This window comes from Prorops nasuta, unplaced genomic scaffold (genome assembly GCF_024137725.1).
Source record: "Prorops nasuta isolate Cenicafe-Biocafe unplaced genomic scaffold, Cenicafe_Pnas_1.2 PNAS00018, whole genome shotgun sequence".
NCBI classification, from domain to species: Eukaryota; Metazoa; Arthropoda; class Insecta; order Hymenoptera; family Bethylidae; genus Prorops; species Prorops nasuta.
The window spans coordinates 3,260,845-3,276,877 of record NW_027116815.1 but is presented as its reverse complement, the minus strand read 5'-3'; the positions used below and the strand labels follow the sequence as shown (position 1 = coordinate 3,276,877).

The 16,033-nt window shown below is 44.2% G+C and overlaps 2 protein-coding genes across 3 annotated transcripts; both read right to left on the bottom strand.

The window, feature by feature from the left end:
• Positions 1 to 15: 15 nt before the first annotated feature.
• LOC136779863 (uncharacterized) lies at positions 16 to 2,934 on the bottom strand. The gene is made up of 3 exons (XM_066737762.1): positions 2,890 to 2,934; positions 2,233 to 2,412; positions 16 to 1,859 (listed from the first exon to the last, which is right to left on the bottom strand). The coding sequence occupies exons 1-3, from the start codon at positions 2,932 to 2,934 to the stop codon at positions 27 to 29; spliced, it is 2,058 nt and encodes a 685-aa protein (XP_066593859.1). The 3' UTR covers positions 16 to 26.
• Positions 2,935 to 5,685: 2,751 nt separating this feature from the next.
• On the bottom strand, positions 5,686 to 15,760 carry LOC136779927 (putative mediator of RNA polymerase II transcription subunit 12). Of its 2 annotated transcripts, XM_066737878.1 has the most exons (3): positions 15,709 to 15,760; positions 7,892 to 9,041; positions 5,686 to 7,807 (listed from the first exon to the last, which is right to left on the bottom strand). In XM_066737878.1, exons 1-3 carry the CDS (start codon positions 15,724 to 15,726, stop codon positions 7,467 to 7,469), a joined length of 1,509 nt encoding a protein of 502 aa, XP_066593975.1. In that variant the 5' UTR covers positions 15,727 to 15,760; the 3' UTR covers positions 5,686 to 7,466. The 2 variants fall into 2 exon arrangements, with proteins under 2 accessions (XP_066593975.1, XP_066593974.1); XM_066737877.1 differs by having other exon boundaries at positions 5,686 to 9,041.
• Between the last annotated feature and the right edge of the window lie 273 nt (positions 15,761 to 16,033).

The window sequence follows — 16,033 nt, the reverse complement described above, 5'->3', positions numbered from 1 at the left end:
TAGCTGAAAATCTCATGTAAGAATTCCTACATTTTCTTCGCTAGATCGTCTTTATCCCCATCTTCGTCCTCTTGGTCGGTGATGATCTGGACGCTTCTAATGGGACCAGATTTTCGGTACCTGGAAGAAGGTGTAGTAGTCGTTGTAACCACAGTGGTTGGTGCCATTGAAATTTTTTCAGAATTGATAGCGAGTTGCAACATTCTGAGTAGCAGAGCCTCTCTGATCGGTGGTGGAAGAATTTCATCCCCTTCGTCAGCAACTTCATGAGCGTAGTATTTTTGTCTGTACACCCTCTTGGCGTATCTTCCATCCGGATAATCGTCATACCTGGTCACCTGGTAGACCGGATTCATCAGTCTTGAGTACACGGGACGTCTGAGGGGTACCCTCTCGCCATAGTGACCTGGCATCCCTGGTTCGTACGCCAATTCTTGTCTCGGGGCTGGTGCTTGATACGAGGACTGATAGGAGGGATACGGCTGTTGGTCGTAAAGAGCATCTTCGAGATAAGTTTTAGGGTAGGCCAGTGCACGAGCTCCATACTGACTGACCAAGAGTCTTCTGAGTAAATGTTGGAAATCCCTTCGACTCAGAGGTGGTGCGATTGGATTCGGGGGCTCCGGAGGCAGAGCTATCGCGCCAACTCTGTAAGGATATTCGGGTGTGCTCTGCGGGTAGTCCCTTTCGTCAGGATGAGGCGGAACAGGAGCTGGCAGTGGCCTCAAAATTGGCCTGGGTCTGGGCTCAGGCTCGGCGTAGATCATTGGACGAGGAGGCAGAGGTCTTGGTACCGGTCTCACGTAGTTTGGATCGACCGGTGGTTCAATTTCCGGTTGCGCCATAGGATTATCGGTCAAGTAATGAACGTTAGCATCTGTCGTGCTCGTGTAAATCGGTCGTCTGGGGTCCACAGGCCTGAGCAGGAGTCTTCCAATTGGAATCGCTCGATACGACGTCTCTTCATCCAAATTTGCTTGAGCAGGTACGAGAATCCTGCCATCCGGCAGCTCTCTTCCGTACTGATCAGCTTGAGGTCTAACGTAAATCGGTTCACCTTCCGGTCTAACGAAATCTCGCGGTGATGCTGGTGCTCGGATGAGAATTTGCTGGACCGGTCTATCCTCCTCCACTGCTTTCGGTTCGTTCTCGTAGACTCGAGGCCCTTCGTACTTGGAATTATCGAATCTCGCTGGACCCACGTCTCGATTTACGAAGAGCATCTTCGGCCTCTCTGCTCTCAGAGAGGAGACGCGGGGAAGAACTCTGGGGGTGGTGGACGTGGTGAACAAAGGTCTCGACGTCGACAAAGATCCCCCGTAAACATCAGAGTGCTCGTCGTTTTCACCATGATGGTTGTTGGAATTGTCCACTTGAACGTTGGCTTTGGTAGTCTCGTCCTGAAGTTGTCTGCGCAACGAATTGCCCGTGGTGATCTTATCGTCGTCCTTTTCGGCAAAGTCTTCGCTGATTGGGCGCAGATCGTGATCAACCGGCCGCTTGGCGAACACGAGTCTCCTGTACTGCTTGTCCTCGGTCACCGGTCGATTTATCTGGGAATCCTCGTCCTCCGATGACCTTTCGCTCTCGAGAATAATCGGACGCTGCTGGCTGTTGATGATGAAACGCGGTCTGCTTTTGGACGAGCCTCGCAAGTAGTGGGAGAAGATTGTGGTCTTGGGAGCCTCCGTTGTGGTAGTTGTGCTGGTCGTGGTGATTTTTCTCGTTCTCGGAATGGACTGGACCACCGATGACTTTGTCGATGATTCCGCAGTTGAACTGGCATAAACGATGGCTGGTCTCTTTGTGGTCGTGGTGCGGTTTAACCTTGGAATACTCTGCACTACCGAGATATGTTCCTGCAATGGCGACACGGTTGTTGCTTTAAATCCTGTCCCGTTCGACGAAGAGTAAGATACTCTTTTCACCTCCCCCTCGGCGTCCACGAAACCAAATGTACCCTTGATGTTTCCTAGCACGTCGCGACTCTCGACCTAATTACAGCCCAATATCAGTTTTCAATTTCATTTACCATTTCCCACAATTTGATTAACAGATTAATTTTTTTTTCTCTCAATAATTTTGCAGATTGGTTAATTATACTGAATCAATTGAGAGAGTCGAATAAATGAATATGTTAAAGAGATCAGTATTTCCCATGATTTATATCTATCAAAGAGAGTCTGACGTAACGCGTTAGTCAGCATTGATCGTAATTAAAATTGTGTATACCTTGAAGGATCCATCGCCAGCCTCATAGCCGTATGTATAGGAACCGTCCTCGTTCACTTTTCTGATCTGTTTAAGAATGGCTACTTGCTGATCGTGATGTGTCTCTGATGTCTGCTGATCCGTGACGTTCGAACAGCCCGCAGTCGCCAGGCAGATAAATGCCATTAACCATGGCGTCATCTTGAAAAAAAGATTTCATCCACTTTGTAATCAATGAAATGAAAAATAATTCAAAATTGCAGTTTTAACACCAATTAAATTTTCTCCGAAAAATTATTTTATCAGCTAAACACTCAACATCTCGACATATTTATTTTGATAAGAAAAATGAAAAATTTCAAATAATCATCAAAGAAAAATTTTGTTATCTTGATTACAGGGCTGAATCTTGACATTAAAGTAATTTCACTGTTTCCTCGAAAGAGAGAATTTCAGGAAAGGTACGTAACACGTTTATCACTTCACAATTGCACTATCATCACAGAAGTTAAGAACGAGGAAGAGAAGCGGAAAAAGAATAGAACCGGATCAATATGAAAAATAAACGTTTACGTACGGCTCCTGATTAATCGTGGAGAGCTAAAATAGTTGCGCGCAAAACTTTAGGAGAGCCGCACGTTCTTAAGGAAAGTAAGTCGCTGGGAGACTTGCGAGTACCTTGAGACTGGAAACCATTTTACCGCAGAAGCGGTGAATGTTCATAATAACGCGTGGGGTGGTCTAGTGGCGTTATATACGTACAGTGACACAATGGCCTACCACCACCCACCACCCACCCCACAATCCCCGTCAGTACGTGCAACCTTGGTGACCCCTAAACATTCATTAAGGTACCACGCTAAATTGTACCGGTACCATTTTCTTCGTTCAACTGGAGGAGGAAACTTATTGCTGAGGAAATCTAATCGTTTTGCAATCTAAGACAAATGAAGGATTTTATTTTCTTATTTTAATGGAGTAGGCGAGGTTCTTACGAAAACTATCAAAGGTTATATTAATTTCATCTCTCATTTTTCAATTTGAAATGATTCAGTTTCTCGACAATTACTGACGATCGGTATCGGATGCTGCTTTTTATCTTTACAAATTATACTTTCTTTAGGAATTTTATATTTTTACTAACTCAGTAATGATATAGGTCTCCTGCATACGAACACAAAGGCTTTACAGTAAGAACGTGTAGTGCTACACACATATATATATATATATATATATATATATAATATTAATACTATCCAGTGGGAAGCTTTGTTATTTTTAAATAACTTTTTTCCTATATAAGTTTACAAGTACACATTTTCATCTTATTGTTATAGTGTTTATAAGGACCAAGTCTATAACAGTTAGATTTATTAAAAAACAAAAAAATAAAGGAGAAATGTAGTGTTAAATAAGGGAAGAGAAGAGAGAGAGAGAGAGAGAGAGAAAGAGGGGTGAAAGTATCGTATGGAGGGGTTGAAATGAACTAGTTGTGTGATTCTCGTGACAAATAGACTAATGGAGGGAGAGAAGAGGAGGAGGAGGAGAGGATGGGCGTCAAAATTCGCGGGGACAAGTGAAAGCTACGTGGGAGCTGGGCCGAGAACAGTAGTAGACTGTATAATCTGTAACAATAGTTCCCATAGTGTGCAACACTCGTCATTGTAGCGGGCTCTGCTCCACTCTAGGCACTCCCACAGGACAATTATTACATCATGCAATTTCCTTCGTAGATTTCGCATTCAGTTTTCGATCCTGACTTGATACAGCTCTTGTCTCCCTAGCATATCCGTGATATATCTCGTGGAATGTCCTTTTCTTCCAAAGACCTGCCACTGTCATCCTCTGGCTCGTTAATTAACATTTCATAATCTGGGCCTTCCGGAATTTTATTACTCTCAGTTTTTTTCCTCCTTTACCCCTCTCACTCCTCTTTCCAAATCATTAAAATTCGTTTAGCTTAGCATAATAAAGGCAGAATTAACTGAAACTTCTATTCGGGATTTGAAATATTTTTATTGCATTTTTCTGAAAGATTAATACATTAAATTTGTAGTATACGTCAGTTGATTTAGCCTTGCGAGGATAATCAATCCTAATTTTATGGAAGATTAATAACGAATGTATTTCTCTAGCGATGATTCGGCCTTGGATCATGACGTAGGCGTTGAAATAGTAACGGGATGACTTCACCTGCACTTGAGGCCGCTAATTTCTCGAGAACCGCAACGACGCGTTTCTGGACAGCCAGGGCACACCTATCCAGTTATAACTACACACGTGCATACGGACAACCGACATTCCTCGGCTGGGAACTAGACGATTGTATTCCATTTTTGGATCATAATTTTCACCTCTTGCTTTCCACATCGCGAGCCTATCACATCCAAATGGACTAAAGCGAAATTTATGAAACATACCTAATTCAAGCACGATATAAAATGTTTCCCACCGACGAAAAACTCCGTTCGCCTCGCGCTATGAATGGCGATCTTATGCGAATCAAACTCTCGTTAGATTTTCCATGATTTATGAGACCTGGCTGTGCGCCTTGACAAGCCTTAATGACGCGCAAAAAACTCTGTCAATTTGCCTTCTTTGACATCACGGAGGATATTGCGCTTAATCGCCGAGTGATTTATTGGTATGAGCCGGAAGTCAGGTCGAAAGAAATCGTTCGCCATTTAATTAATCTTATGTGATTCCTGTACTGTTTATCTTGCAAGACGCGGCTCGTTCCAATTATTCCATCATGCTTCCTAATGGCTTTTTAAATTGATGGATAAAACGCGCAGATCTAGACGAGTGGGAATTTTTATTTCCGGCAGAGCCCAAATGCTACCATCTAACGATCTAACGATTCAACTGTTTTTCTTCTTGTCCGCTCTGCGGCTCTCCTTTCACGGTTCACGAATCCTCTACCGGTAACGTAGAGAGCATTTAGAAAGCGAATAAGCAGCAGCTTTCGCCAGTGAACTGTGGTCTGCTTGACCGCAAAACCGTAAATGAGTCCTGAGCCTCTGATTAAGGTTATTCACAGCGAAGGTCACGGTTGCATGGATGTCAAGTGGAAAATGATGAAGCAGAAAGTCTATCCAACCTACCATCCCTCAAAATCAACAGTTTTCAATTTTTGTTTTTAAGCACGACGACCATTTCTCTAAAGTAGATCATATTTTGTTTTTAAAGAAATATTATTTTAGCGAGGGACGGAAGAACCAGAGGTGACTATAATACGGTTCATATTATTTTTATACCGAGAAATTGTTTTCTTTTAACATAAAAATAACATAGCGAAATACATTACTATTATAATTTTAAATTTACAAAACTGCTTCATTATAACCAGGAAACTTACTTGATACGGTTTCGTTCAATCGCTTTCCCCACTGGTAATAACTGTTTCTCGTATGACGACTGAAAATGACAGGCCAGGAGTGATATAAAGAGACAGCGGTAATTTTCGCTCAATATTATTTTTCGCTCATGTGTACAAGTTATTATATAAAAATAATGCTAACATAAGAATATGCTTCGTACATAAAGTAGTCGCGGGACATTGGGTACAAAGAAAGTATATACAAGTTTACCTTAAAACGCTTCGAATTCGAAATTTATCAACTAAGATTCGCTCTCGGCTTTCGTTCCTGAAATTAATTCTATCAAACGCCTCGTCTGTGTCTCTTTTGTGTGATAAAAGATAAAACGTGAAAATTTTCTGTATGATGTAATGTGAGGTGGAGGGGGGGGGGGGGAGGGAGAGTGGGGAGAATTGCTATTTATCTGAGAGATTCATTGTTGAGGAGAGGGAAAGATGGAAGAAGAAAAAAAGAATGAGAGGAATCGTGTGATTAAGAGGGAGTTCCGGACGCATTAATCTGGAATCGATTCTCACACTTGCGACGACGAAGAATGCAAATAGAAAGTTCGCTGGAGCAAAATAGAATGTTGTCCCTTTGAACCAGACCACGCCAATCGGAGTATTATACGTATCTTTACGTGGAGAGCACACAGATAACTCGAAGCAGCATATGTACATATAGATGCACATATATATATATGAAGTTACAGATACGAGCGTGCAAGCAGAAATCTCGGTATCCCATGTATGTGTAGCCTCTCATGCCGGAGATATTGCTCCCGGCTCGGATCTTACAAAATCCAACTGCACTATTGCGCAAATTCTCTTCCACCACGAATTCATCAATTCAGAATAGAATAATTCGATTGGAAATTAAAGGTTACCACAATTTTCCATGCAACCAAAGATACCTAATTATTTTTATCTGTCGAGAATTGAGATTTGATTATAACAATTACCTAACAATCTTTCGCGTTTTTTGCTTTTTTCGTCCTCGCATTGCTTGATTTTTCCCTTTTCCTTTTTCCACTCTTCCTCGTCTTCCAGTTTCTTTTTCTGTTTTTCCAACGCGGACTAGGAAGCTGCGAGTCTTAATGTGGAAAATTCGTAAAATTGTCAGGAACGAAGCCACGAAAGGTGCTGCACAAAATTATATGCTAGCACTGCTTGTGCGCGTGAGTATTGCGTCAAATTGCTTTCACTCTCGTGTAATGTATCTGTGTGCGTGTGAATGTGCGCGCACGTACACTCAAATCGTGCCAGGATATACCAATGAACTTTCCCCCCTCCTGACATCGAACCATCCAAGACTCGAATTTGAGACGAAGAACCTCCAGGGGTTTTGCACTTACAACTACCTCGATTTATGAATCGACGACGCGTCAAAGGTACGATAAAACACGGTAAATCAAATACATTGCTAGACGGCTTCGTGTTCCGCGTATGAAACGTTCGTTCCGAAGGTGAGAAAGAAAGCGAATCGACGGAGCAGTATGAAAGGTGTGAGAAAGTGTTGCACATTCTTAGACATTGTATACATATATACTATATATATATATATATATAAACTCGGAACGATCGGCTCGGATATATTTCACAGCTGCGGCGCCAATGCTGGGAAAAGAAATGACCGGTGATTGCGGAGAGTCAATAAACGAGGGAAATGTTCGCGTTGGTCTGAGAGGTGAATGGGGTAAGGGGAGGGAGTGAGAGGTGAGGGGATCCGCACGTCGCCGAGGATTACCGATTAAGATCGGTAATCCGAGATAAGCCCGGAGCAGGACAGGGCATTCGAGTGACGATGAAGTAAACCATAAGGATCGAGTGGATCTTGAAAGTCTGCGGTAACCGATCTAGAGGATCTAACGATCCGTGGCATTGTCGTGGACGCTCATCAATAGTTCCTCGATCCTGATTGTAAAAATTGATCAATCTGACCAGCCGCGAGAGCAGCGTTGCCCGGTGTGTGGCTCCTCGCAGGTGCGACGTAGTAAAACTGCTGTGGTTCCACCCTCGAGGTCTCCAGCAGCTGGAGTCTCTGCGGCTGTTGTTGGTGTTGCTGCTGTTGTTGTTGCTGCTGCTGCTGCTGTCTTCGTTGCTGCTGGGCGTAGAGTTGCTGAGACTGCTGCAGAAGCTCGGCTTGCTGCTTCTTGTAGAGAACTTGCTGGGGCGCCTGCGGGGCCTGTGGCTGTTTGTAGAGTGGCTGTTGTGGGAGTCCGATGAGGGACTGCTGGGCTACGAATGGTTGGAGTTTGTGGCTTAAGCTAAAATCGCCCACGGTTTGGGGTAAGGTCTGATATAGTTGAGTGTTGTACTGACCGCTGGAAGGATCGTAAATCAACTCCGATTGGTAGATGGGTTCGGCGGCTACGGGGGCTTGGGTTGCTGGTACCAGTTTGGCCTTGGCTGGTACCAATTTCGCGTTGCTGGCCACGTTGATCGAGTTAACGTAACGTTCTAGCTCGGCGGCGAAGTCTAATTGAGAGGCGGAGGGTGCACGAGTGGCAGCGTAGCTTAGAGTGCTGGGACGTTGGGTGCTGCTGGGGGAGACGTACTGTGCGGCTACCTGGGCAACGTGCGGTCTGGGAGTGATGGCGACAGATTGGGGTCTCGCCTGATGACGCGCAGGAGTCACGGCACGCCTCGTGCTGGTCTCTACCGGTTGGTACACCGTGGTAGCTACGGTTGCTTGAGTTCTGGGGGACGGGGTGGTCTGGTATTGTGCCGTCGACGCTAAACGATAAAGCTGAGGTGCTGGGGTGGTCTCGTACAACGGAGTGGTCGACGGGACCGGGGACACTTGCACATAAGTCGGCTGTGGCCTTCTGAAGGCCGTGGGCCTCAGGTGAGACTTGGTATTGACGTCATCGTCGAGTTCCTGACTGGCGTCATCGTCCAGCTGGTACTCCGTTTGGAAGATCGTGGTTGGGGCACGGGTTGTCGCTGGGTGATGGTAAGCTGGTCTGCTGGTTGGTCTTGGTACTGGTCTGATGGATGGGTAATTCGCTGGTCCCGAGAGGTCGTCCTCTTCTTGTTTCTCGGCAAGGTCATCCTCGTCCTCCTTCGGTGCGTTCGGATCACAGGGATTTCCGGACACATAAGTGAACTCTCGTTTGTTACCGTCCGGATCTATGTATCCGTATTTACCCCGGACCACGCAATCGGTTCCTCTGGTCTCTTCCTTGAAGGAACCATCGGCAGCCTCGTAGCCAAAGGTGAAGGAGCCGTCGTCGTTGACCTTGTTGTAGTTGCGGATGGTCTGCACTGGTGGAGGCTTCGAAGCGTGAAGGTCTTTCGAGCGTGGAGACACTAGTGCCCGTGTCCTTGGCTGATAGACCGCGGTAGCATAGTCATCCTCGGCTGATTGCGCCTCTTCTTCCTCCTCCTCGTAGTAGACTTGGGGCTCGGAGACTCTTGGTCGGATCTGCACTCGCCTCGCCTCCACGGCCAGCAGACACGCCACGGTCACCTGTCAAAGCGCAACTTTTTTTAAATCTTTTTCTCAATTTATTTTATTACTATTATTATAATTACTATTATTATTATATTCACACCGTAACTCGAGAAATCTCTTGACCTCCGCTGGCAGAAGGGAGTAGCAAATATTATGCAACGGGTCACAGCTAGGCATGCAAATTAAAGGACATCGCGATCGCTCGTTGAACGCTCGCTCCAAGAGGGGATTTCTATCACGTCATAGGAAAACGCCGTAATCGAGATCGGCGTCTTGCTAAGGTGGACAGTCGGCGCTTGGCGAACGTTGCCAATGGGAATCCAGTATTTCTGATATTCCAGTTTCCATGGAAACCGGATCAGAGCGCTTTATAGGAAGTGGCCGGAGGATGGCGAAGAGAGAGCGGGTTTAGCGGCTGGTCGAGTCCGAGTGAGCGGGGAATGCAACCGTTTGAAATTCTTATCGCGGGGTACCCACAAATTCTGCCGTGTCTGGAAGTCGAGAGGGGACCGTGCAGCGCTCGGTCACTTCCGGATTACCTAAGTCAACAACTCTCTGGCCAATTAGAGCGCGCCTTCTTTTTCCATTCTTTTTATCTCTTATTCCAGAGCTCACGCAAATCGCGTCACGCGAACGCGGAATGGGAGCTCCTAATTAAATTCCCCTTCCTGGCCGTGCGCGAGCTAGCCAAACATTCTCCAGGAGAAAGAAGAGGCTTTTATAATCATCCCTGCGTGTCGTTACGTTTCAGCCGTAACTGTTTATGTCGCTCGTTACGATTTGGATCCATAAGTGGATAACGGACGGAGCTGCTAAAGGAAAACATTTGTAGTTCGGTAATCAACCAGTTCTTTGTTACCCTTTTACCAGCGCGTGGGGAAAGGTAGCACGTGTTTAAAGCGGTACTGGTTTTGCAATTGCAGAAAGAGACCGAAATGAGACAGCTATTAAATTAGGATGTAAATACTCGATGATTTTATTCTTTTTTTTAAATCCTACATATTTTTCAATAACGAAAATAGAACCTGAAGAATAGGAATTCCCTTTAGGAATTTGATGAGTTTCTGGTGACCCAGCAGGGATGATGTTTTGCAAGGGAAGGAAGACTTAATTTTTGCCACTATTTGCATTGGACGATTCCCTCATTCGCACACGACTTCCGGTAAGCCGGTGGGAACCGCCCCGCGAATGTCTCGTTACGTAAGCGAGCTGTGCTCGGCTGACCCGAATACGGGCAAGGCGCGGAACACGCCACAGAGCCTACCGTGAGATTCAGATTCAGAGCGTCGTAACTCGGCGCGGAGTATGCTGGCTCTCCTTGAACCGAATGATCCAGTCCAACCAATGCTCCCCATTCGAGACTCGACTATATATATACATTCGACTCCGCTCGATATTGTTCGAATCGACCACGCCTCTGATAAAGCCGTCGACGACGACGATGACGACGACGAAAACGATATCAATAAAGCCGACGCGGCGGGCCGTCACTTTTACTTGGCCCGAACCCACGTGCACGTCGCCTTCGATACGATCCAATCGCTGCAAGCTCTCACTGGCCAACGTTCAAATTTCCAATGGCATACTCGTGCATCTACTACGAATTGAAACTAATTTTATATACTTGTGTTCTGTATTGTTATTATTATTATTTTAGCACATACATATATAATTTTGTAAATAGTCACATCTCGTTAAATGTTTCTTCTCTTATCAGATTTTCCATCGCTCGCCTGTACTATGTCAGCGCAATTGTGTTACTGGCACCGTTTGTTCGATTCGCTCGTACAACTCGTTTCCCAATCGTCGAGATTCGATGAATATACGCGTCGATCGTTTGATTTTGCAATCCATCAGATTTCAGAGGTTCGATCTCTGACCTGTGGGTGACCGGGCAGAATAAGGATTGGTTTCGGCCGGGTCGGATCCTGATCGACACACTCAGGATTTCAAAGTTTCTCAAGGTCCCTCCTATTTCAAGAAACAATGCGTCCGCGATCGGTTTATCTAGACGATTTATCGTACGTTTCCAGAAGGCTCTCAAGCAGGATCTTTGTTGTTGGCAATTCAACTATCGAGTGTCGGACATGTACACGTATAGAGCGAGGTGTGTCCTTGGAACGCGAATAGAGAACTTTTGGAGGGCACTTTCCAACGATCTGGTATGCATCTGGCTATCCGTCCGCGTGCGTCCATTAATTTCACGCGATGATGAAATCATTTCACTTGGTCACCACCATTCATCATGATGAAATTACTGCGCGAAATGTGTTCCAGTTGCGAAAGCTCGGAGAAACAAAAATTTACCGAATTATACCTCCCACGCTCTCTCTAGCGTGGCTTATCACACCTTGCCAAAATACACTTTCATTTTTCTCTTCTTACTTCTTCCGTCCGTTGTTCCATGCTTGAACGGTGAAACGCTAAAATTCGCTTCTCAAAAACCAATAATAATTGTCATTAGTCGACGGTCTCTCGTAAGGAAGCGGTTACGATTTCTGAATTCGTGTAGCTGGTCGATTATGGTCGAGTCCAGGCGATAATTCGCTCTTCGGGACGATTCTACGATTGGTTCGGCGGTCGCAACAATCGAGAAAAATGAAAGTCAACGAACGATAATTCATTTGTTTGTACTCTGGAAAGTAGTGGAGTCTATTCATGTATATATATATATATATATGCACGAGTATACGCTTTCGGGGTGTGCTTTGCCTTTATAGATTAAAATATTAATGTAGAATTTAGATTGTGTCGTTTGGTGGAAAAAAAGTTGGGGCTTACGAGATTGTGATAGGGATTCGAATGATCCAGCTGAAAGTGATCTAGGTGGTACCACGCCTTCTCCTTCTTGTCTAGCCTGAGCTTTCCTAGAGAAAGGAAGAATCGTGCCCGGGCCGCCATTCCTCGTATGAAAGCGAGAGCGGTTCTATTATAACCGAGCGTCGACGTGCTTGCATTTATTATGAATTACGAGCGCAAATTGTATGCGAACGCTTCTAGAACGAGCGGCACGAACTGGCCGAGGCCAGCAGACTTTAACAAGTTCCGTTATTCCACGTTATTCGGCGCATGTAGCAATGCCTCGATAATACACAGATGGCTCAATTTCATTCATCAGATTTCATCCAATTATCTAGGCAATATCCATAAAATCAATTTTGCCAAGAAAATTCAATTCGGTTGATCTCATGAAACGCACAGCTATTCCTGCCTAATTAAAGTAATCCTCTAGATAGAATTCAGGAAACCAATTAAATGCTTCAATCTCGTACGTCACATTTCAATCAATTATGCATACCGGTGCACGAGCGTATACGACAGTCATCCGCGGACGAGGCCTCGTCGCGATTTGCAAGGAAAGCAAAATTTAACGTTTGCTTTAAAAAAGCTGCGAGAAAATTAGAGTGATAATTAATGGCTGTGATAAATCTAACAAAATGGACAGATCCAAATTTCTCGAGTGTAAAATTGATCGATCTGAAACGGACAGAGTTTTTATTTACATAACAGCGAGCTGTAATTGCTGAGTGGAAAAGATTAAAACGTAAATTGTTCGGGATTAAATATAATTCGCCGAGTCGTAACCGAAGCTATTTGGGTAAAGGCGAGTTTTAATGGGAGAACAAAGGCCATTGGCCTGATGGTGGAAGTAAAATTTCCTTGTCTCTCTCCCCCTGGCAATGCATACCTGCCATCTTGAAAATTTGCGGAAGCCCTCGGGGTAATTGCTGGATCGCGACTACGGTTCATTCCGACCTTGCACTGTGAATTTCTATTTCTCCACGTTCAAAAGTCATTCGTGCATTACCAGACTATCATTGTTTCTACTCGCGATTGTTTTATATCTCCTCGCTGTGCGACTGCTCACCGGAATGTGACAGGAATTCGCTTCGCGGAGCTATCTCAACAATGACAGGCGTGTAATTCTGGCAAAAAGTCCGACGATCGCTTTTCCTTCATAATAACAATAACATTAACAGTAATAAGAATAACGCTATAAATATAATGACATTAGGTGAATAAGCAATTACAGTCGGAGTGAAAATTGCATAAAAACGAGAGGGATTAGCTGCAGCCAAGGGAAAACTGGAGCTATGGTTATATGATCTGGAGTAACATTGGCTAGATGCAGGTCGACCTTAAAAATGGCTTAAATTTCAAGGCCCTCGCGATATCGATTTACAAAGTGCGAACTGGTATGACGTAGGAGAGAGGGAAGTGCGGATACCGCGGCTAAATAAGCGTACAGCCGCTGCTGCTAAGGTAAGGCGAGCGTGAGTCATTTGGAATGATTTACGCGGGGAATAGTTAGCGATGTGTCGATTAGTATGCGTAGGCAGGAAAGACTTGCCCTTGCGCGCGAGTCTTTTCCGCTCTCACTTTTTCCATGCTTACACCGCGCCATTATTTCACACGCCTCCTTCTTTCCGTCAGAAACTCCGTTATGCGTGCAAAAGTTTCAATTATCAATGAAAGGTAGGAGTATAAATTATTATCCGACAGAGACCGAGTCGTTCGAAAAATGAACTGTGTACAGTTGGCGCAAGAAATTCTCCCGCGATTCAATCTCGAGCTGTGAAAAGAACTCGGAGATAATCCGCCAATCGAGAAAATCCATTAGCCGGATCGAAACTTTTCGCGACGAGTCGAGAGAACTCGGGGGGGAATTGCCGAATTTGGAAAATCCATTGGCGAAGAGAAGAAAGCGAGGAAAGAATCTTGGTATAATTGTGTAGAGTGGAGTAATGGAGTATTGGATAGGTGCAGAGGATATTTATAGAGAAGCTGGTATCTAGCTGCGTGGTTGATCGGGTGAGAAATTCTAGTACCGGTTTGTCAACGGACCAAACAAGAGTATGTATCGATTATCGCGAGGACTTTGCGTGAAACGCAAGAACTTAACCAACTCGTTGGCTCGTGTTAGAAGAAAGCGTCTGGATTTAGTGGTGTTATATGCATTAGCCTCGCTTTCGCAATTGAACGTTAGTGGTTTCACCGTCATTGGTTTTCCAGCCGCGACAAACTAGGTCTTGGAGATGACGCGACTAAAATCACCAATCGTCTCATTACGAAAAACGATCTTGCACCTTGAATACCCATCCTGCATCGTTATTAATCATTAATGGCAAAATGCTATTAGCGATTTGTCGATGAGTTTGCTGCTTTCCTGTATATACACACACACACACATATATATACATGCATGTACGATATTTATGGATGAATATTTTGAAAATCAAAACCATAAATTTCGAAGAAAGATCGACGGAAATTATTATAGCGATGAAGAAGAATAAAAAAATTGAGTGAAAGTAGTTTGGATGAAAAATTTGACCAACGGGTTTTCTTTTTCTCGAAAAGCTGGGATCTTTTGCGATGTTTAGCCAAGAGCTCGATATACTGCATCTAATCTCGCCTGAAAGGGCAAATTCAGCACTTTCTCTGCTAATAAATGGACTAGAAATTAATCTCGATTTACCAATGCTATCACGATGAAGGAAGGTCGTTAATAAAGAAGAGTGGGAAATTCGATCTATCTTAACCGAGACGTTTCGCACATACAATTAGACAAGCATTATTTGTATTGGATTAAATCGTGCTTGGAGAATCTGCGAAGATGAGGATCTTTTAAAAAGTCATGAGACCGTTTTCTTCTGCTCTATGGAAATTCAATGTACGTTTAAGATTCATTCGGAACTTCCGAGAAACTTCGTTAACGAGTCTTTCACTTCGGTCGTGTGCCTTAAACATCAGGTTTCATTGTTTCTAACAATGTCTCCTCGAGAATCTTTTTTCACTTCAAAATGCACAGAGATCTTATCTCGATGAAAGTTACAGATTTGTAAATTCGCATGATTGCGAAGTAACTACGATCAATTTACGTTCCGTACAATATCTCGATATATTCCAGACAGTCTCAGACTGTAAAATTCAATCGGTATTTTAAATTTTCTCGAAACAATTTCACCTCAGCTCTGTTTATCTCAAATTCTCCGTTTTTCCTCCCTGAATTTTCCGACATTTCAGGGTAAATAAGTCAATTGATATTCTGTAAAGAGTCGATTTTAATCTTCGACGATCGCACGTGTGAAATTCACTTGAGAAATATGTTTCGGTAATTCAACTCTAGTCCGTTTGCATCTACTCGATAAACAGGTTACGACATAAATTTGGGTAACTGTTACGAGTTTATGCAAATTGCACGGTTTATGGACGTGTATGCATGAAGGATCGTAAACCGACGCGAACGTGCACGAAAGAAGTCACAAAAGCAGCGGCAACACTTTCATTATTCTACATAAGCCATGATCCATATAACGAGGCACAAGTATGAAAGAAGAAAATTGGTGTACAAAGATCAACCAAACTCTTCCAGCAGTACCACCTTTTACTTATACAGATGGGGTAAACGAAACAACCGGATCCAATTTGTTCACCTGACTTCGAGTGAAAAACCATAAAACATTTGTAATTACATTTTGTCATCGATCGTAAAATACATAGTAGAAATATACTGAAAGAAAGAAAAGCGTAAGATTTAATGAGGGGAGGAATGAATTAAGATGTGATAAAAGAAATTTTATGGCCGAAGAAAGGTAGGATGAGTTGATATTGGAATGGCTCAGATAGGTTTATGAGCAAGGGGTGAGTGTACCAGGTGACATTGGTTATTGGTACATACCAGTAGTAAAATCCTCATGGTAAGCACGTCTTGGAAGAAAATTTCACGTAGAAGAACGGTCCTCTGGGAGTTTCACTGAGAGAGTGCAGCCGGAAAGTACCGGCACAGTCCTTTATAACCTACAAGAGTCGCGGTGGGGTCCAATAGTGGGGGACCAGCTGTATAGTCGAGCTCCTTTGGCAAGCCACGAATTAGATTCCCCGGCTAGTCCTGGCTAGGCCATTGCCAAATTAATCGCTCCCCGAACTCTTCATTGCCAAATTCCTCCCCACCACAAGAAACCAGGGGTGAAAGGGCGGTCCGTGCGTTCTCCAATTCTTCCACT